Source organism: Ctenopharyngodon idella, chromosome 17, assembly GCF_019924925.1.
Source record: "Ctenopharyngodon idella isolate HZGC_01 chromosome 17, HZGC01, whole genome shotgun sequence".
NCBI classification, from domain to species: domain Eukaryota; kingdom Metazoa; phylum Chordata; class Actinopteri; order Cypriniformes; family Xenocyprididae; genus Ctenopharyngodon; species Ctenopharyngodon idella.
Window position 1 is genome coordinate 14,573,182 of NC_067236.1, and position 23,345 is coordinate 14,596,526.

The following is a 23,345-nucleotide window of genomic DNA, read 5'->3' on the forward strand; positions in this document are numbered from 1 at the left end:
TGATGGAAAAGCTTTTGTTTACGATCACATCATAAATCATATCATGACAAAGATAAACCAAATTTTGTTATAGCCCACAAAACTACAATCTTCTAATTCAGTGAACGAGCATCCAAACCTTGATTCTTGACACAGTCTACAAGTCGCTACATGTACTGTTGCTAGTAGGTGTTCCTCCTTGATTGCAAGTATCAGGTGGTAGATCATGTGAGCTCTGCTGTCTACATTTGGATTAGACAACATCTCAATAAATAACAATAAACTGAATGCATAGGCTATACATTTTTGTACCTTAGCGTTGGCTAAGCTTTAGCCAATAGTGAACACAAATATGAATATTATTAAAAAAAAAAAAAAAAAAGAAAGAAAGAAAGTTTATTCGAGGTAAATAATGACCAGATCCACTTCAGGACTTTATCTTAATAAAACGTGTAAAAGCACTGCCAATATTTTTTGACGTAAATGAGTCAAATTTGCTGTTGGCAAATGGGTTTTTGAAAATCTATTGTGTACTTGACATTTTAGGGGGAAAAAACGTTCATTTAAATTAAATATTTAAATATTTTGTAAAATAAAAAACATTTAAAAAGGCTTGCAATATAATTACTAGCATAAATTACTAGCAACACCACCACAGGACACAAGAGTGATTCTTTTGGCGCGAAAATTTAAGACCAGGCGACGTTAACTGGTTGCTTCCGGAGGTGAGTAAAGTACTGTTTTTTATATAAAATACTTAAATGTGTAAAAAATGGTTGTATAAGATAATAGTGAACACAAATAGGAATATTACAAAAGAAATTGAATGTTTATTCTAGGTAAATGATGGCCAGGTGGTTACTCCACTTCAGTACGTTATATTAATGAAACGCGTAAAAGCACTGCCAATATTTTTTGACGTAAACGAGTCGAATTTGCTGGGATGGCAAATTAATTTTTTGAAAATCTCTTGTCCTTGGCATTTTAGGGGAAAATCACGTTTGTTATGGTGTTTAAATAGTTTGTTAATTTTTTTTTTTCTTCTTCTTTTTTCAAATGGCTTGTAACATAACTACTAGCAGCACCACCACACGACACAAGAGTGTTTCTTTGGGCGCGAAAATTTAAGACCAGGCGACCGTTAATCTGGTTGCTTCTGGAGGTGAGTAAAATGTACTTTTCATACTATATAAACTACTTAATTGTGTAAAGAATGGTTGTATAAGATAATAGTGAACACAAATAAGAATATTACAAAATAAATGGAAAGTTTATTCAAGGAAAATGATGACCGTTACTCCACTTCAGGACGTTATCTTAATGAAACGTTATCATAAAAGCACTACAGACATCGTAAATAAACTTCGTTAATGTTAACGTTTAGCTATTTCTGTAAATAATTATATTTTGCCATAAAAGAGTCGAATTTGCTGCCCTAGCGAATGTTTGTGCTACAGTACCTACATTTAACCACTAGACGGCGTAATAGTTTGTTAGACTAAAATTCATTGTTAAAGGGATAGTTCACCCAAAAATGAAAAAGTTGTCATCACTTGCTTACCCTCATGTTGTTCCAAGCCTGTATGAGTTTCTTTCTCCTGTTGAACACTAAAGAAGATATTTTGAAGAATGTTGGTAACCAGACAGTTGACGGTAGCCATTTACTTACATAGTATTTCTTTTTTCCTACTATGGAATTCAATGGCTACCATCAACTGTCTGGTTTGAGGGACAAGTTTACACTTTATGTAAAGTTTAGACTTACAACCAGGATACTTTTTGTTGTTATAATTTAAATATTATACTTAACAATTTGCTAATAGTTGCTTTGATCTAGGTTAATTTGGTTTATTTTCACAGTAATTATTTTTTCGTTATTTTATAAAGCCTTGTGAAAGCAGCCAGATGTTGTGTAGCAGCACTGAAGAGGTGACACCAGGTTCAAGCTCTGAACCCGGCCCCTGCAGCAGCACTGTAACCCCGCATAACCTGTTCAGCTACAGTCAGGTAATCCGTAGACAGCAGTATCCTCAGTCATCTTCTGGCCTACTGACTTCACACGGATCCGATGATGTCAGGAACAGTCGGTGTGCTGGATCAAGCACTGCCACTGATACTGGTGCTCAGAGTGCTGTGTTCACAGAAACAACACCGACTGGAGGTGAGAGACTGACAGCAACAACACATTAATGTAAATAGCTAAAAAAAGAGCATGATTACTGAACTTGACTTTATAATAACAGATTTAGCAATGGATAATAAACCAATTTCTGTTTTTGTTTTCTACACTTGGAGTAAGTATTGTTGTTCAGCAAATAAATTAAGTAATTTGTGTACATCGCTTTTGCTAACATTAATTATATCCAAAATATTTATACAAAACAGTGGGGACCAGGGCTCTCAAGTATGAGACCACTAGTGAAAATGTTTTTGTTTTTGCTAATTAGATAAAAATGTTTATCTGCATAACAATTTGAGTAAACATTTTAATGAAAAGTTAAGATTAATTGCACAGTTTCCAGTGCTGGCTGGTGGGATTTAAAATATAGGAGGCACACTAAATTGTAGTATTCTGGGTATCCTCTCCCAATAAATATAATTTCACACACCTAGCCAGTCACTTGATGCAGAAATCCATCCTTCTGTCCTTATTAATGTCCGTGTTAAAAGAGCATGTTCTGCCGTTTAGTGAAGCTGTTTGCTGTAGACTATATCCAGCTTAAGCATGGAGTCTTCCTTCATTGGTAAATTTGCATCTACTGTTCAAATGGTAACTTGGTAAATTTGTTGGCCATCAAATAATATTCAATATCTCTATTCTCCATATTTAAGATAGCTGGTACATTATCAGCGGTAGTGGTTCAAACTAATATTACGTAATTTACGAATCTATGCATGTAGTAAAAATGTCTGCCAGTAATTATGGAGGCAACATGGAGACAACATTAAAATATAAATATTAAATAAATTAATAATTTATTGCTTATTTATCAATATCCGTGCATTTTTTTTTTAAAGTATCAAGTGTTTCTGATAAGGTTAAACAAAAAATGCATTTATAATTCTCACCTCACACACACTGATCTGATTGGAATACATTGGAATACATCACATCCAGTGTGTTGCAAACAATGTAGTTGCCTTGTAGTAAACCGTCCGGTCCATCAGCTGTCGTATGTTGTGTGCAGTGGAAAAGCGGCTTTACACTCTTGGACCCCACTCTATTTTCTGCAATCCTGATCACTAGATAAGATATTTGCATGAAAACCCACATCGGTTGAATAGTTCTGCTCTTTCTCCTTAGCTCAGTGGCATGTCTGTGGAAGAGCAGACAGGATCAGCTCTTCTGTGGGTTCATCTGTCCACTCCTGGAGCTCCAACACTCCACATCTGAAGACCACACCTGCACTCTCACACCATGGCCAAACCCCTCAGAGAGACCTCAACAGTACGTAACTTACTAACTCACACCTGGCACTCAAGTTTTTTGTTTTTTACTTTCTTTCTGGATGCATATCGCTAGTTGCTATTCCCGATGAATTCATTTGGATATCTCACTGTGCAACTCTTTTAATATAGTGACAACGTCTTCATCTGCGTCTGCGTGTCATGCGTCCTCTATGATAGTGGCTGTGGTGGAGGGACGTGGTTTAGCTCGGGGGGAGATTGGCATGGCCAGTATCAACGTGAAATGTCCAGAGCTGGTGCTCTCACAGTTTGCAGACACTGGAACTTATGCTAAGGTAAAGATGCATCCATTCTCCAAACTGCCTGTCCTTTGTAGGGTCACAGGTAAAGTAAAGATGAAACCAGTTAAGCAACAAACATTATGAAAGCAATATTTCATAATCACTACAATTAAAAAATGAAGGCATATGCTCAATTCAGCGTGAGCCGAACGAGAGTCGCAGCACAGATCAGCAAGCTGTACTCCGTGCCTCCAAGCAGTCTTATTAGTTTTTTTTAATAAACATTCTGTGTTTAATAGAAGCCAGTTTATATTTGTTTCTTATTTATTTGGTTCCACAGTGTTTGTTGTTTTTCAGTTTTTTATTTAAACTTTATCTATGTTATTTGTTATTTTATATTAGGCCTATACTGTACCATGGTGTATGCCGTACTTATTTGTTTTGTTAATAACAAGTACGGTTCTGTTTAATATAAGCGTTTTGTTGTGTTTTTCATTAAGAATAATAATGAAACCACCATTCAAGCAATTGCTGCTAATTTGAAACTAAATATGACTAAATGTAAAGTGAAACTAAAATGTGCACAGCCGCATGAGCATTATTATGCGATTTAAAAGCAGGGTGGAAAAGAGGGAAACTGGACCTTTTAGTGAAAACAACAGACTTCTCTCTGGAGATGTATTCAGGACATCTCCAATCATTTAGTGCGCTTAAAGGTGCAGTGAGTGATTTCTGAGAAACGCTGTTGAACATTTAAATTGCGGGACATTTGTAGAAAGATCGTAGAAAGAGAGATAACTGAGATATTACCAAAGAGCAAAAGGTCAAAGGTATAAAATTGGATAAAGAGGTTTAGGATCCCTGTTAAAGGATTAGTTCAATTTCAAATGAAAATTAATGAGGTTGATTTTTTTCACTGTTTTCTTGCAGTATTTACACTGTTTTATCATTGCTTTTGTGGTTAGGTTTAGTAACTTGCCATTTTGTGACATTTGGAGTTCATTTTCTACTCAAAATGGCACATGCATACTCAAAAACGATCCATCGAATGTTACCGTCATTGTGTATTTTGAACCAAGTATTGAGGTCTCTGTGTTCAGGTGCCGTGTTACTTCTAATATGTAGAAATGGTGTCTACACAATATCTATTGTATTATTTACTTAGATGTTTCTAAGTAAAGCATACACTTTAAAAGCATGGTTTAATTCAGTGTTATATTGTTTGAGTAAAAAGTATTGCAAAGAAACCTTGAACTAAGTAGAAATTACTCAAACATTTAGCCTACTGGCCAAGTTAAAAGTATTTATTTATTTAATTTTACTTAACTTAGTTTAAAATTTCATATGTGAAATTTACTTAAAAAATATGCGTGCAAAAACTTGCAAAAGAAAAATTATTTAAATTTAACTTAAGACTTTCTTTTTTCTGATGAACACAATCGGAGATATATTAATAAATATCCTGACACATCCAAGCTTTATGAGTATGAGCTGAAGAAAGTGCCTCCATCTACATCCATCCATCATAAACGTACTTCACACAGCTCCGTGGGGGATAATAAAGGGCTTCTGAAGAGAAGCGATGCGTTTGTGTAAAAAAAAATCCATATTTAATAAGTTATGAAGTAAAATATCTAGCTTCCACCAGACCGCCTTTTGTAAAGCTAAAACAATATCATGCAGTAGAGGAATATGCTCTCTGTAAAACTGACACAAATGATTTTGAATATTAATACAGGTAATTACCAAGCTGCATAACTTGATGCCTCTGGAGATTCTGATGCCAGACACTGCTAGTGTGAAAGGGCAAGGAACCAAACTCTACAACCTCATCACGGAGACATTCCCGGTATCATACTTGTTTGCTGTCTCTATCTCGGCTATAAATCAGGGTTGGGTAACTCACACCATACAGACTGTAAATTAGCACTATTGTCAGAGATTCTGCCCACATATTTATTTAACTGAGTTTTAGAATTAGAATCTTATTTAACTGAGTGCAGAATATTTACCTCTTTTTTTTTTTTCTTTTTTTTTAACCTGTGCAGTCAGTCACATTCACTGCCGTTCTGAGGAGGTACTTCAACGAGAAGAAGGGCCTGGAGTACATACAACAGCTCTGTGTCCCTGAGTTCAGCACTGTACTGATGGAGGTGCAAACCAAGTAAACCACCCATCTATGATAAAGTTTGGTTTTATGCATTTCCACATACCTGTTTCAAGTTTTTGTTTTTGTTCCAGGATTTTGGATGTACATGATAAGTCACATTATTTGTAGTGCTGCACTAGTATAAGAACTCCACCTATAAAAATACTCGAGATAGACATTATCTCTGAGGTGTCCTTTCATTGTGACAGTGTGAATTATTATTATTGACAGTGTGAGTTTCAGTTCCATTTCAGAGTGATATGAATGTATCTCTATAAATACAATAATTAACATTATTTGTAAGACAGGGGTGCAAAACTCTCAGCCCTGAAGAATTTAGTTCCAACACACATAGTTTTCAAATAAGCCTGAGGGAATCAGATGCATTTAATTAGGGTTGAAGCTAAACTCTGCAGGGCTGTGGCCCTCTAGGAACTGAGTTTTGCACCCGTGATGTAAGACATATCATAAATGATAAATATGACTGAAACAATATCAAATAAAATATGTTGTCTGTCTATAGATACTACTGCCTGGCATCTGCATCTGCCCTGCTGAAATACTTTGAGTTTGTTCAGAACTCAATATATGCCCCTAAGTCACTGAAAGTGGTCTTCACTGGCAGTGAGCAGACAGCCATGATTGACGCGATATCAGCCAGCAACTTGGAGCTAGTAGTGAACCAGAGAGATCACAGGTTAGAAATTAAAGACAGAGCATGACATTGCATAGATAAAATGACCTGCAGAAAATCTTTATTACAGAATTCCACAGAAAACTCCACAGATTTCTATAGAATTTGAACACCTGTCATCCACAAAGATCTACACATCCCCTGCCCCATGTTCAGCTCCATTTCACACAGTTTATTGTATTTTAATACACACCACAGAATGTAAAAAGTGAAGGTGTAAGAAGTGACAGTTCCTTTTTTTCTGCTTTTAAAGTTTTGCCTAAACTTTAATTATAAACTGTGCACATCATTTTTTTTAAAAATCATGTACCCCCTCCCTCGTGCAATGACATCTCTTCTTCTCTGATGACGTGTTTAGTGGCGTTAGGGCGGGGCAACCTGTCATTCATATGAGATCACAGCAATAGCAAGCATCCAATCAATTCCTGATGGACAAAATCAAGTCCTGCTCTACATTTTTTCTTGTTCAAGAAGTATTTTTACTCTGATATATGTCATAATAAGGAAGAAAGGGCTATCAAAACTTCTGTTTCATGCCGACTTCAATGTCAGTAACCATATACTGTTATATGCAGAAGTGAGCACACTCTGTTTGGGGTCTTAAACTACACTAAGACTGCCGGTGGAGAGCGGCGGTTACGCTCCAATATTCTTGAGCCCCTGCTGGATGTGGTCACTATCAATTCACGTTTGGACACCATACAGGTGATCACCTGTTATCTGTCTGTTTTTTTTTTTTTTTTCACTTAGTTGTTCTGTCATTAGCTAATTAAATAATCTTCTCTTTGAATTGTTTCCAGGAGCTGTTGCAGAATGAGGAGCTCTTCTTTGGTCTGAAGACTGGTAAATACTACATTTTATGTGTCAGTTTTAGAGACTTTTTTTTTTAGGCCACATTTACATTCAAATATTAGCCTAATTACACATATCAGAACCCAAACCCTAAAGGCTTGGACTGATTTAAAATTGTTCAATAGAAAAGCTTTCTGTAACTGGCATCAAGCCATACAGATGTCTTTTTTTATTTTTCTTCTCTCAAATAATGTGTGAGTAGCTTGCTTCATTATTTTTGGTTCCTTGATAAAAGCCTATATTGCAAAAGACTATTGATAAATAGGCCTTTACTTACATTTTTAGAGTATTGAGTATTGACACAAAAAACAACAAAACAAAATATACAAAAAACAAACAAACAAGTTCTGTACAAAAACTTTACAGCGTATACTGTAAACTGTTAATATGGGTGCCAAAATAAATATGCAGTGTGAAACAGGCCTTGTTATGTGCAATTTTTTGGTGCTCTCAATAGCTCTTAAGCTCCAGGATCACACCTACCTAGAATTGCACCCACAATCTTAATATATTAATGTTAAACAGATGCCTAAATGTTTGGCTGGCACCACTCCATGGCGGGACATTACTGGTATTGTGCTTTTATTCACAGCCATTGCACACTTCCTGGATATAGATGAGCTGCTGTCTGCTCTTGTTCAGGTCCCAAAGCAAGAGACGGTAGGCACAGGAAACACATTTTCCAGAGTACTGACCTTTAAGACATTGCTTTCTTATGAGAACGATGGGGTGGGTAATTGAATTCACTAATATTTTAAAAGTCATCTTAATTTAGGATATCATTGGTGAGAGAATTTTACACTGTCTACAGGTCTACACTGGGGAAAAAAGCAAAAACATCTGAATTAACTGGTTTTATTCAAGTCAAAAATAATATTTAACATCATTGAATTAACCTAATACATCAATTTATACCAACAAATCTATTTTTATGGGCTAAATCAGGTAAAAATAGCTCAAGTTTTAACAATTGCAGTTTTTACATTGTAGTTAAGTAGCAGGCAAAATTCAGTAGATTATACATCCTTTAGCAAAAGAGAAATTTGGCTTATAAATTCAAGCTTTTCATCTTCATAATGACGTTTAAACTATTGTTGTTTGAATTTTTTAAAATGTTTTTTCCCATGTAGGTACCGGTGGCTGAAGCAAAAATAACGCAAGTAATTCAGCTAAAGCACATTCTAGAACTGGTCCCATCACTGAAGGTAGCTTGTGCATTTTTAATAAAATACTGTCATTAAAAGGCCTGTACAGAATCACCCATATTTTGATTTTTATGCATTTTGGTCAGTGTAACTAAGGATGTGAATGTAAGCAAGTAAATTCTCCCTGATTAGATGGTGCTGCAACCTTCCAAAACAGCCTTGTTGAAAGCATATTGTACCTCACTTGAAGACAGCAGGTAAAAAGTTTTACACACTCAGCTCCGTGAAATATATTTGCATAGTTAAACAAGAAAGATGAGTCTGATTAGATGATGTGTCGTGCATCCAGCAGTATCACAGGAGGCACAGAGAGTCCCATGTATGTGTGCCAAGATCAAACAGCACTTTTATATGTGCATTTAATGGTTTAATTCTAGTATGCAGCCTATCAGGTTTTATTATTTTATCTTTAATGTTTCTCATTTGTGTTGGATTAGGTTCAACATCATTCTGGATCAGATCAAATCAGTGATTACTGATGACACCAGCTATATGAAAGGCAGTTTGACCATGCGCACACAGAAGTGCTATGCTGTGCGGCCCAATGTCAGCGAATTCTTAGATATTGCACGACGAGCCTACACAGAGGTGATAGATGACATAACAGGTGAGCTCCTTAACTTCAGTGGACTATGAAAAGGATGGATATGTAGGTTATTGTGAATTACTAATTCATCTGCACTAACCACACTGCCACAACATGTTAAATTACTGTTAAATACTTTTTTATTATTTAATAATTTTATTATTAAATTTTAGTTCCTGAGGTCAACTTATAATGTATTAAATTCATAATTTAATAAAAAGTTTCTGAATTCCAAATAGGCATTGTAAATGTGGTTTATCATGTGTGCATATGTTCAAATTAGTGCTGTCAATCGATTAAAAAAATTAACTAATTAATCGCACATTTTTTCTGTAATTAATCGTGATTAAAAACATTGGAGTTTTTAATATTTTTGTATTGTAATAATTTCACAGTTACTCTCCAAATTAATGTAGAAACAACTTAAAGACAATATATTTAAAATATTTGTTTAGCGGCATCTTTTTATGAATGAAGGCCAGTATCACTGATACTAATACTGGTGTCTCTATATAATTGATTTTTTTAAACATTAATTATAGACATTCAACATTACAGTATAACTGAAAGCTATCAATTCTAGCAGGTAGGAAATATACAGGAAATTGGATAAAGTTATCAAACACTTTACAGTCTTCACTGCATAAATTATAAATGAAATATAGGTTAATCCTTATTAAAACTACAATTTTCTGTTACCTTCTGTTCTTTGATTAACATTAATGACAGACATCACAGCAACTGGTTTATTAGGCTGCTGTGACTTTAAGACCTAAGCGAACATGACACAGATTTTTCATAACTTTCATTTAAGACTTTAACTCATTTAAGACTGCTCTTATGAGGATACAAAAAAAAAAAAGAGATTTTGGCATAATTCTGCGTGTAATTGTTTGTTCAAGCACGAAAGAAAACTGGATACTGGCGCGTGTCTTTCTGTGCGCAGGAGTCATGTGTGTGTATCACACAGACACGACAGTCACAGATAGCGTGTTCTTGTTTGTCTTGTGGCACTTGAATGGTTTAAAAACATTTGCGGGAATAAGAGCGTGATCATAATGTAACGCTATAGCCAATTTATGATGGAAAAATGGATGCTGCTGTAATTGTGTTAAATATTTTTAATGCGTTAAACTGAAAAAAAGATTAATTGCATGCGTGTTAATGCGTTAATTTTGAGAGCCCTAGTTCAAATTAAATGCCACAATCAGTTATGCAGTCCATATAGTTTGTGATTAATCAGATCTTTCCACATTCCATCCTGTTTCTATGTTAGACATGAACATTAGCATTATTGATGTATTGTGTTGTTGCTGATCAGGACTGGTGGCTCAGCTTGGAGAGAAGTATAACCTACCTCTCCGGACAAGTTTCAGCAAAGCACGTGGCTTCTTTATTCAAATGAGGCTGGAGGGCAGGGTCTTACCTGGAGGGAAGTTACCAGAGGAGTTCATCAAAGTGAGAAAAAGACATTAAAATTATTGAATATTTTCATAAGTGTTTAATGTAAAATATATGAAATACATAATCTATGTGCATGTAAGATAAACAGAATAATCATTGACAAACATGATGATGCAAAATCTTCTTAAATAGACATTTATTGCACTTTCCCAGCTAAAGGTTAACCCTATAAAGCCTGTATCATATTTGATAAGGAAATTTTCTAATGCCTTTAAATGATCGACACTTTGTTGAAAAACCTGTTTGTACACAATCTTCTACATGTCTTCTGTCATCTGATTGATAGTTTATACTTTTTAATAAAGTAAAAGGTCTTTTAGTATAATTCTAAAAATGTCCACCTTCAGGTCACGCTACACTTGCCTTTTTGCTGGAAATCTTTACTGATTTTGAAAAAGTAAATACAGCAATAACTTTTATATTAATATTTCAAGATGAAGCAACTTAGGTTTACTTTAAAAGGGCTGTACATTAACTTTTTTTTTAACATAGCACTGGTGCTACAGATGTTGAAAGTTTTGTAAAACAGGCCACACAATTATAGCACAAGAATAAAATGCCTGTTACCATTTATGAAACCATAAATAGTACAGTATTTATGTTATCAATAACATCAATAACCTGTCACATCAATAATCGTTTAGGGGTGGGCGATGTGACCAAATTATTTGTTTCCTACAGGGTATTTAGTTCATTTTATATATATATATATATATATATATATATATATATACACACACTTCCGAAAGGTGCTCTATTGGATTGAGATCTGGTGACTTTTTTTTTTTTTTTCTTCATATTTTATCTGAAGGTATATTTTTTTGATGATTATTTTATATGTCAGGCTTTACAGGGTTAAACTGTTAAATAGCACATGCTTGCTAATGAGCTTAATCTCAACACTATAGGTGACTAGACAGAAGAGCAACTATGGGTTCACCACTGTAGACCTCATGAAAATGAACGACCACTGTGAGGAGGCTTTGAAAGACATTTTTCACATGTCTTATGTGTGAGTATATTGCAGCTCAAAGTAAGTTTGACTTGTGCAAGATGACTAGTACAAAAATGACAAAAATGTCTCATTTTAGCTATAGATCATAATATTTATGTGCACTGCAGGGTGGTGTCCAGGTTACTGAGTGAGGTCTATGAACACATCCACTGCCTGTACAAACTGTCTGATGCTGTGTCAATGCTGGATATGCTGCTCTCTTTGGCTCACGCCTGCACTGTCTCAGATTATGGTAATGTTTAAGCGCCATATAGGCGTAATGTAGATTATTACATTTATGTGAATACATGAATTTTTCGTTCTTTAGATACTGATAGCATTGATTTATTTTTATATTATTTAATAACTTAAGTATTTGTTTCCTTTAGTGCGTCCTGAGTTCACTGACACATTGGCAATAAAGCTGAGTCGCCACCCCATCCTGGAGCGTATTTCTGGGACACAACCCATCTCCAACAACATCTACGTCTCTGAGGGAAGCAATTTTGTGATCATAACAGGCCCCAACATGAGTGGCAAGTCCACCTACCTTAAACAGGTGGCCCTTCTCCAGATAATGGCTCAGATAGGTACACAGAGTTGCTATTATATAAAAATTAAGGTTTGTTTGTTACTTGTTCACTGCTCTTTTGGTCATTAGAAAGTTTCCATACTTCCCATAATTCCCATACTTACAAGCACCACTAATATAGACTAAGTGTGTGATGAGCAGGTTTGGGGTAGGTTCTAGGATAATGGATTAATTTGCGTGATTTAGCACTAGCTGTCTCCTAGTCCCGTGGGATCAAAACAACCTTATTCATAATGTCCTCTTTGTCCCAGGATCCTTTCTGCCTGCGGAGTATGCCTCTGTTCGTATTGCGGATCAGATATTTACCAGAATAGGTGTGGACGATGACTTTGAGACCAACTCTTCCACATTTATGGTTGAGATGAAAGAGGTAAATTGTGGAAAATCAATAACATTTTATTGATATTTCATCAATGAAACCTAAAAGTATAGTATCAAGTTTTAAAATATGTATTTATATGTGTGTATTTTTGTGTTCATTCTGAAATTACCATGTAATTTTCTGCTAGACATGAAAAGTATATAGCTATTTATCAATATAGCTATATACTTTTATATAGAGACATATTCTGATAGGTCTGAAGCTAGTCTCACATGCAATTATAAAAGTATTTTCTCATTTAAATACTTAACTGCACTCCTAGGTGTCTTACATCATCCACAATGTAAGCGACAATTCTCTCATCATTATTGATGAGCTGGGCCGAGGCACCAGTCCAGAGGAAGGCATTGGTGTCTGCCACAGCATCTGTGAATTCCTCATCAATTATAAGGTGCTGTATTTATTTTATCAAGAATATATTTGGTACAATAGGCAAGAGGCAAATAGAAAACAAATAATTATTCTTGTATACCAAACATATGTGACTAGTTACGCTAACATTGCTCCACTCAAAGTATTTCCATAAGAGGCTAACAAAACTTGTGCTGTAGGCCTTCACGCTCTTTGCCACACACTTTCTTGAACTGTGCCAGTTGCAAACTCTTTACCCCAACGTGGAGAACCATCACATGCAGGTTCAGCACGTCCGCGCAGAAGATGGCAGAGCAGAAAGGGTGGTCTACACATACCAGCTCAGCCAAGGACATTCAGAGGAGCGCAACTATGGTGGGTGAGACTATTCCAAGCTTTTCTAAACTATTTATTCTATTCTATTTTATGGCAAATTATTCCATGGCAGTATAGTATTATATAAATTACATATGCGTATCTGTCGAACAGATATTTGAAATAAGTGAAGACAACACATTTGCTGCGTTCCAATTCACATACTATCCATCCTAGTATTTGAAATTAGTGTGTCCCAAATCGTAGTATGTTGAAATGAGTATTCTAAATTCCCGGATGGTCTACTTTTCCAGTTAGAATCTGAAGTGCAGATCCGTGCACTCTCTAACGGCTAATATTGCCCATAACCCATTGCGCGCTGGATGAGGATTCGATTAGAACTACAAACGCAAAAAGCATTAAACTACAACCAGGTGAATGTGCGAGACCAATGGTTAAGTAGAGAGATGTAGATAAAGGGGTCTGAGTGATTAATAATTAGTATCTAACCTGACAAAAAATATATTTATTCAATGTTATCCACAACATATTTAATCTGCAACAGCATTGTGAACTTTTATAAAGATACGTTTGGTCATTAACTTTTAAATGCATCATTATGCAAACACGTGAGGAGAGTTGAAAATGAATGAAAGACCCACAACTAGCAGATCAACGTGCTACTGATTTCTCTCCGATATGGTAGGAAATTAAATTACATTGAATGTGGAGGACCTTAACTGTGACAAGATGATTGACAGGGCAGTTTAAATGGTGACAGGATGCACATAACTAAGAAACAGAGCGGTCCGTTAATGATGCAGTTATGGCGAAGTAGTATGTCCTAAAGCTCACCTACTCTAATGCTACACACTCAAAAGTATGTCTGCTGTTTGTTTAGGTATAAGAGCAGCAGAGATGACCAATTTACCAGAAGAAGTTATTGAGGAGGCCAAAACTGTCGCAGCTAAAATCAGCCAAAAGCTGTGGGTATGTAATGATTCATGAATAATATATTCCAGAGGTACAGGAGAAAAATCATATACAGATAACCTACAGAGTTAGTTACCCTGTATCTTCATTGTCCTGTTCACAGGCCAAGCATTATAGTGACCCTGCCACTATCAATCAGAGGGCAAACTATCGTCTAGCCACCAGACTGCTGCAGACAGCCCGCAACTCACGGCTGGACTCGGAGGGCCTACGTCACCATCTGAAGGGCTTGAAAAGACAGTATGAGGCTGAACTTCATAATGCTACAGAGTCAGTGGAGAATCTAGAGATAGAGGAGTGAGGTCTGCGCTGAGGAATGGGATGGTGGAGTTGGAATATTTGAGAAAATAGTTTGAATAGTTTGAGGAAAACAGATAAAATACACTTTTTGTTCCTGGTGTAGATGCATTTTTTTTTAATCCTGAGTTGTTTATAAAAGTTTATTTTTTTCACAGTATAAGTTTAGATTCAGATTATGTTTATTTTTTGCTTGTGACTAATCAAATATGTTATTTTAAATGTTAATTCATGTAAATCACTTTGAGCTGAAATAAACTGTTAACCAAACGTGTGAGGTAATACATTTCATTGTGGTGGTGGTGGTTCACCAATGCTTTTAACACAAATGTTCACAGTCTCATAATCAGGCAGCTACTGTGCATGTAATATGTAATAGTCTATGAGACTTTGAGTTGGGGCCATTTTTGTTGGGACTGATTATCGATCACTGGAAGTAGTATTAGCCGATACTAATCGCCAAAATTAATTAGGGCTGTCATGAACAATTATTTTGGTAATTGAGTAATCGGTCGATTGTTTTGATAATTAATCGGATATTTTTTGTGGTAATAAAAATAGACCTAACCAAAGACCTAAGCCTTTAAAATGACCTAAAATACATATATAAGAACAACGAGGCAAAAATAAAGTATCAATAGCAAGTAATCAAGTTTTATAGAACAACACTGTTAAAATACATAATATAAACAATCATCGTACATTATTATAACAAATGCCTGCAGAGGGCGCCAACGGCCTGGTGTTGTTACACTTTACAACATAAAATCCTTGTTTATAGTTAGCCACACGATATTTAATTCAAATGTTTACATAATCTTTAATATTTTGCCACTTCTTCTAGACCCACAGAATTTATGATTCATTTTTTTTTTATTACCATCTTTATCTAAGAGCGGGCGCGGCCATTTTAAACTTGTGTGCGAGGCTTTCGGTGTCAGCAGTCTCCAGTTATTATTTACCTATGCAAAAACAGTTCATTGTGCAGCTGGATGTTGTAAACTGGTATTTGTTTTCAATTTATTTTAATTTAATAATTCCTGAAAATAGTAATAATAATAATAATACAGAATAAGTGCTATAAAATAGTATAAACTGCTAATACATACATACAAAAAAAAAAAAAAAAAAAAAATAGTGTCCTAGAAATGCGGTCCTGAAACTGCAGCCTCTGAGCTCCTGCCCAACCCATTCAGCAACAGCAAAAACTCCTCTTCTCGCGAGATTTCCGTAACCCGTCACCCCCGGTCTCCCTGCCAGAGTTCCGTCTTCTTCTCTCACTGTGCGTTTCATTCCACACTGACCTGACCCTACCAAAGCGAAACAAGAAGACGTGCCGCCTACAACCGGGCCGGAGCCGCAGTCCACAGCGCTTCCCCTTAAGGAACGCCTTTACATCTCGACAATAACAATAATAACGAGGACACCACCGCAGGTACGTGAAGCAGCGGCTTTATCTCGCTTTATATACAGATTGTGGCAGTGAAGTGAAGCGTGAGAGGATGGAGCAGATCACACGGGGCCTAGCGCACTGCTTGCTCCGCTGATCCTTCTCCGTGCCATGCCGCCGGAAGACAGGCAGCCTCGCACTGGACAAGGGTGTGGATTTAAACGGCGAAGACCTGAGATCCCGGCTGTCGGTCGACCGAGAGAACACGGGATCTTAGTAAATATGTGCTTTGCATGAGGGTTTTAAACCTGCTGAACAAGCTGATGATGTCCGTTCAATCCACACCTCCCTCTTTACAGCTAAGCTAAGCTAGTGATACTAATCAGTGCGATAGAGCTGAAGATATGCGTTTTCGTTTCCCTGCTATTTTTTTTTTTTTTTTTTACCTCCTTTCGCTGTCAAGTTTAGAAACATGTTTGACTGGACAGTCTCAGCACGCGTTGCGCTTCTGCTTCTGGTTAGTTGGTTAGTCATATGTGGTGGCCAATGAGGTGTCAGTCAGTTCTCTATTAAACGTCTCGACCAACATTAAATCCTGACTGTCATGCAGTCATTTCAGCAATGGGCAGGCGTTCTCTAAGGACTTTGCCTCTTGTCCCGACCTCATGTTATCTTATCATAAGGTTTATTGTAGATCTGGTGTTAATATCCAACTCACAATGAAAATATTTTTTGTTTTTTCTTAACTTATCTCTGCTTGTCGCTGCCATTAGAGCCTGTCTTGATTTAAGTAGCCCTGGTGCGTCGCACGTTTCCCTTGATGTAGCAAACGGAAAGGATTATCTGTCAGTAGTAGATGGGTGGCTTTAAATAGTAGCTTTAAGTTTGCGCATGCGCATTGACTTGTCATTCAAAGAGGAAGCCTACTTGCGTTCCAGTCATTATTTAAAGACCTCATGAAATCAGAATTGTACTTTAGTGGCTTTTAATACATGTCTTTTATCTATAGCACTCCTAAAAGTTCTACTCTTTTTAGCAGGTATATGTATGTTTAAAATATACTGTCGTTTCTAATAGGAAAATAAACCTAAAATATCTATGACTCAACAGTCAGGTTCTGGGAAATAAAAAGGCCATTCATTTGATGTCATTGATTTGGATGATATCATAAATCTTTAAAGTCGAGCATGAAAAGGAAGGTCTGATAGTCTCTTCTACCCTATTGTGACGGATATCGGAGTGAAACAGCTTCTCGACCAAGAAAAAATGTAGGGTGGGACTTGATTTTGTCCATCAGGAATTGATTGGATCATTGGGTCATTGTCTCGTGCTATTGGTTGATCTCATGTGAGTGACAAGTTGCCCCGCCCACACGCCAGTAAGAAAAGAGATGTTATTTTGTTTGAACGTTATTAGGGCACATAAATTAAAAAATAATGATGTGCACAGATAAATCATTTATAATAAATACGACAATGTTCCATAAGAAATAAGAATCAACTAATCAATTTTGATTTCATGGTGACTTTAAAGACAGACCTACTGTGAGCTACATTGTTGTTAATTGATGGTATATCCTTTTATGCCAAATTATTTTGACTTATTTCAACTCATGTTTAACAGTGGAATTCCTGGTGAAAATCTACATTACTCAGTATTCTGCAAAAAAAAAAAAAAAAAGATTCGAAACAAGTAAATCGCATATTTATCCATCATTTTTATTTCGATTGTCATGGGCACTTCTTAAATAAAGCCGTTAATTACACAGCCTTGTACTTTTGTCAGGTTGCCAAATGCTTTGTTGTTTTTTATGTTGTGATTCACTTCGTAGCTTGATCGGTTTGGTTCAAGGAAATAATAATAATGTAACACACATTTTTTTTAAATCTTTGTGGGAAAAGTACTTTCGGAACCAAGGCCGCTGAAAAAGTGGGCGGCACTCTATTGCATTTGCACTCAGGGGTGTGTACACATTTCTGTCCAATCAGTTGCTCTTAAGAATGAGAATGCCCCTCCCACTGTTACCAACTGTTTCTTGATTAGCAACATCAAGTAACTAATCATGGTCCTCGGCTTTGTTGTATGATGTTTTAAATGTATGATGTGTGATTTATGATATTAAAACAAAAAGGATATGCCCAGTCCCATTCCTGTTTCCATACAAAATGTTATTACGGTAAAGAAAATAGTGTGATTGAAGCGTTTCGTAGAGACTTTGTTGGAGAACTTTTTGTTTATATTGGTGTGGAGCTGCTCTTTTCACACCTTGCTGCCTTTGCAGCAATACATAACCTTAGTTTCCTTTCTTTGTCTGAAACATTGTTCTGAGTAGTGTGTATTTAAATAAACAAAGAGAGAAGTTTACGTAATTAAGACAAGTAGATGACTTCATTTTCACTTCCTGTGCCTACTGAGTTGGAGCTTGCTGCAGCACAACTGGCTTACAAACAAAGGGTTTTCTTTGTCTTTCATGGGTCTGAGAGACTGTTTGATTGTTTTAAACTGTTCAAAATAAATAATAGTTTAAAACTGGTTTAGTGGTCGACCGATATGGATTTTTTTCATGGCCAATGCTGATACTGATGGCTGATACATCATGCTATTTAATTTAAAGATAGTAAAAATGCATACATGGCAACCTCTGCAATTAAATTTGGTTTATTTTACATAATATTTACTAAATTAGAAATAATTTGAAAATGAATCATATGAAAAATGGATGGCAACTTATTGTTTCTGTAATTCTATAATATTAATGCTATGATACTTTTTCATAAACAGAGACAGTAACCTAATGAAGATGTCAAAATAAATGTTCCGACACCTTGGCAAAACAGAAAAACATATCATCCGATGCCGATAATTTAAAAAAATGGCAAATATCAGCTGATATATCGGCTTTGGAGATATATCAATCGACCACTAAACTAGCGATGAATGAGTTACCGTTTTGACAATTAACTACGATAAAAATTCCAAATGGTTAATATTACTGTTTTATATTTTATTTATCATTAAAACTGTATTTGATTAACGCAATTTGAAATGCTTGATGTAAATACTGTTCAACATTAAGCAAAGTTTTGTGTGAAAACATGATATAAGGCAGAATGTTGAAATTAGTATATGAATTTATGAATAAATGAATTCTATGAACATACAAGGGGGGGAACAGTCTGTCTTCAGAAAAGTTTTGATGGCACTTGCTTTTCATCTTCCCTCTGTGTATTTAAAATCTGATATGTGGTTTATCATTTTATAAAATGTTCTTTTTATAAGTCACCCAACCAATATTTTAGTTTGTTTTCAATCCGACCGTTGTTTTTAATGTTATTGTTTTAATGTTTATGCAAACAAAAAGTGCACAGTGCTGTTAATTAGGGCCCGAGCACCGATGGTGTGAGGACCCTATTGTAATTGCTCGGCCAATTCTTCTTCTTCTTCTCTGAAATGAATTGCATTTTTGAGGGCCTAAACATGCTTGAAAACTCATGAAACGTTGCACACACGTCAGAAGTGGTGAAAATTTACATCTGATATGGGTTTCAGAATTAGGTATGGCAAAATGGCTTGATGGCGCCACCTACAAAATTTCAATTAAGCGCCCTTCGTGCTATGTTTCACGTACAGTTATGAAATTCGGTAGACCGATGTAACAGCCCAATACCTACAAAAAAGCCCCTGTGTGCAAAATCTGAAAACCCAACAGGAAGTGAGATATTTTGAATTTTCTCTGCAAAATTTTGGCAGTTTTTGCCATTTCCACACGTTGTACTTTAACGAACTCCTCCTAAAGCTAATCAGATCAACATCATATTTGGTCAGTCTAATCTAAAGGCCTTTGTGTCGTTAAATTGTGAAGCTCTAGAGTTTTCGCTGAAGGGCGTGTCCGTGCCGGCCTGACAAAGTTCATGAAACAGGAAGTTGTTGTAACTCGGGCATACAATGTCCTATCTGCCCCAAACTTCACATGTTTTATTAGAGTCCTGGCCTGAAGACATCTTCATGCCAATATTCAACTACAGTCATAGCGCCACCTGTGGGTAACAGGAAATGGTATGCTTTACACTTTAATTCACCCCAGAAACACATTTCAATATGCCACGAAGTACCAAACATACTAGAAACACGTTAAATCATGCAACAAATTTTATTTGTTGTTTGTTGGTTTTCAACATAAAACTTGGTGAAATTGCATGTGTATCAGTAGTTTTTGTACTTTTCCAGCACATTTTAACAATACCGTGATAATTTTGATAACTGTGATAATTTTGGTCACTAGAATTGTGATATGAAATTTTCATACCGTTTCATCTCTGAACTAAACTAGATCCATTTCAATTCATTTCCTAGTTGAGGGACTTTGTGACTAGTAGTCGATCATGGCAATCATTGGTTGTGTTTGGATTGAAATATGCTGTATATACTGCTTCCAGTTTTGTAAAAATAGACAAACACTTTGCAGTGTGTACGCTACCTGCATATATTGCATTTATACTTGTATTGCAATTTAGGAAGTGGCATTCATTTCAGTTATCGTCTTGGAAATAAATACAGTTGATTTTTAATTTATACTTTTCATATTTCATTTTTATAAATGTATAAATTATTTTTTTTATAAATTATTAATAAATTAAATTTTGGCAGCCTGATTAAATACCAAGATGTTAAAATTATGGTTGGCTTTACATCGTTTATTCAACACATTAGAAATAGAAGGTCATGTTGAGCATATTGCATTGTGGGATACAATACCCAGTGAACAGTAAGCTCTGCTGTACACATATTGGAAAATGTAGGCCAGCCGGGTATTCCGTGCATGAAGACAGTTCACATACTATGAAATAGTGAGAGTAGTACTACAAACTGAACATAGCGAGAGGTATATTGTTGTTGACCAGTTACAAGGCCACAGGTCCACTGTGATTGGCACCAGCAACGGTCTCTCACAGATTTGCCATAGCTAAACACCTCATCCTGTGGCAGCGTTCTCAGATGCACCGCTTCTTAGTGATTCTCAGCTTTGTTTTCGTTTTCCTCTCAGCACGGCAAAGAAAAGTACACACAGTTCAGAGCAAGTGAGCGCACCACACCCATCTCCACTTTGTTCTCTACGCACAGGGCTGTGCAAATCGAACACACGTGAAGCCAAAGAAATGTGTTTCCACTTACTTAACAAGAAATATGCAAGTAAGGGCAATGAGCAGATTTAGCTTACACCTCAACAGCTGCTTGTCCCATCTTGTATGTTTCTAAAATTCCTTTCCTTCATTTTCCGTAGTCCAGTATGCATTCACACAAGGATTTTCATTTTTATTATCATACTTCACTTGTACAGTCACAAGTTACAACAAAATTGTATATTTTAACTGACTAAATTAAAGGGATAGTTCACCCAAAAATGAAAATTATGTCATCATTTACTCACCCTCAAGTTGTTCCAAACCTGTAAAAATTTATTTTCTGTTGAACACAAAGGAAGATATTTTGAAGGAAGTTTGTATCCAGGCCGCTTTGGGGCACCATTGACTTCCATAGTAGGAATAAAAAATACTATGGAAGTCAATGGTGCCCCAAAACTGTTCAGTTTCCCACATTCTTTAAAACATCTTCCTTTGTGTTCAACATTACAAAAAAATGTATACAAGTTTGGAACAACCTGAGGGTGAGTAAATGACAGAATTTTCATTTTTGGGTGAACTATCCCTTTAAAGCTGTAAGTTGATAATGACTTCAGAAAGCGTGCATGCATGTCAGTCAAGCTGAGTGTAGTCATTTTGATCAAAGCTGCTACAGTATCTGTCAGTCACGAAGCCGGTTTCAGTTGCTACCCAGATAAGTTTGAGATTAGTTTAAGCAAACTCTGGTTTTTCGGGTTCAAGGAGGTGGATTGGTTTTTAGCGGTGTTCATTGCCATTGTAACTTACGCTACACGGCTAACCTGCTCCGGAGCAGGTTTTATTATGGGTTAGAGTTCGCAAACCCAAACTGGACCAATCAGCTTAGTAAGAGAATAAAGTGACATGTATCTGATGCAATAAAGGCTGTATCTCTCGATCCAAAATAAAGCAGTTTAGAGTGAAAGAAATTTAGAGACAAAATTGCTCATCTTTTGCTAATTTTTTATTATATATATATATATATATATATATATATATATAGTATATGAATTATAATTATGTATAATTCTTATCATATATTAATATATATTATTATAATAAATGACAGTTAATATTACACTTTGCTTTCATTAATAACAATCTCTTAATCTTCAGAAGAAGTGAATTTGCCGTCTCTCTGAGAATCAAAGTGAATCAAACGAACGCTTTTGCGTGTTCCGTGTGATTGGCTGTTTGCAGCACGTGTCACACTTTCAGGTGAATGCGCTTCAGAGTTAATCGCAAACTCTGGATCAAACCTGAGTTGACAGAGAACGTTTATACCGAGTGTTGTAAGACCACTGAACCTGATCTAAACCAGGTTGGATTTATCAACTCAGAGTTTGTTCAGCTAGCTTCATACAACAGGCCACAGATCCTACAGAAATCATTCTAATATGTGGATTTGTTGCTCAAGAAACATTTGCTGCTTAATGTTTTTGTGGAAACGATACATTTTTAGAATAGAAAGTTCAAACAAATAGCATTTATTTGAAACCTTTTGGTAAGATAACATGGTAGTGCAGGTTTTAAATGTACCTTTATTGAAATGTGAACAAATTCAATGTAAGTAATGATATTTTTACCTGAGTTACTGATTAATGAAGACTAGTCCCTTATGTTACTTCATTAAAAGAAAAGTAGTTGCTGCCCCAGGCTCTTGTCCATATGCGCAGATATGATTAGATACACTATGCACTTATGTATGTACTTATGCACTATGTTCTCAACCGTGTAGCATATGAATTTTATTTGAAGGTTATTTTGTCATTCAACATCAGATAGTCCCCTGATAGCCCCTTCCCCTGCATTTGAGTGTATGAAGTGTCCAGCATTCCACACTTTGTTTAATTAAGTGCATCATCCGGGTATTTAAAATGTACTTTTTCTATTTGCAATTTTTAGCGTGAACATGCTACTCGCACTATTTACGAAACTGCATAGAATAATTCAAAAGTATGTTCAAAAACACACCTATCGTTTTCTAAATGAGAACTTTATTTTCTAATACAGACTCTGCAGATTTTTTTTTTTTTTACATTTTCATATAGAGCTCATCCAATATTGGCTGTCCAAAAAAATATTTTTAAGGTTCCGATAACGGATATGGAGTGTAATCGTTTTATTTCTGATTTGATACAATAACTGCATTATTAGGCTACAACAATAAAACATGCATTTTGAATATTTCACTGTTAATAATTATTTTAATTGTTATTTATGTCATTATATTTATGCAATCATTCTTCTGGAA

General features: G+C 35.7%; 2 protein-coding genes across 5 annotated transcripts in view; both read left to right on the forward strand.

The window, feature by feature from the left end:
• Window positions 1–2: 2 nt before the first annotated feature.
• Window positions 3–14,812, forward strand: msh4 (mutS homolog 4). Its single transcript, XM_051867606.1, has 23 exons — window positions 3–704; window positions 1,062–1,141; window positions 1,867–2,140; window positions 3,284–3,427; window positions 3,559–3,722; window positions 5,407–5,517; window positions 5,717–5,832; window positions 6,341–6,514; window positions 7,087–7,216; window positions 7,312–7,354; window positions 7,956–8,023; window positions 8,494–8,568; window positions 8,701–8,765; window positions 9,006–9,175; window positions 10,476–10,612; window positions 11,527–11,630; window positions 11,741–11,865; window positions 12,002–12,202; window positions 12,456–12,574; window positions 12,849–12,977; window positions 13,138–13,312; window positions 14,154–14,242; window positions 14,349–14,812. Exons 3-23 carry the CDS (start codon window positions 1,885–1,887, stop codon window positions 14,544–14,546), a joined length of 2,793 nt encoding a protein of 930 aa, XP_051723566.1. The 5' UTR covers window positions 3–704; window positions 1,062–1,141; window positions 1,867–1,884; the 3' UTR covers window positions 14,547–14,812.
• Window positions 14,813–15,765: 953 nt separating this feature from the next.
• Window positions 15,766–23,345, forward strand: part of ktn1 (kinectin 1) — a 45,301-nt gene continuing 37,721 nt past the window's right edge. For all 4 annotated transcript variants that reach the window (XM_051867602.1, XM_051867604.1, XM_051867605.1 and 1 more), the window contains exon 1: window positions 15,766–15,977. The gene's annotated coding sequence lies outside the window, so the exon portion shown is untranslated. The remainder of the gene's footprint in view (window positions 15,978–23,345) is intronic.

Coding starts and splice junctions, on each gene's coding strand:
- msh4 (XM_051867606.1), top strand. CDS start 1,885: ATGTTGTGTAGCAGCACTGAAGAGGTGACACCAGGTTCAAGCTCTGAA. Junction 11,631..11,740: donor ATTTTTCACATGTCTTATGT/GTGAGTATATTG, acceptor TGTGCACTGCAG/GGTGGTGTCCAGGTTACTGA. Junction 13,313..14,153: donor TTCAGAGGAGCGCAACTATG/GTGGGTGAGACT, acceptor CTGTTTGTTTAG/GTATAAGAGCAGCAGAGATG.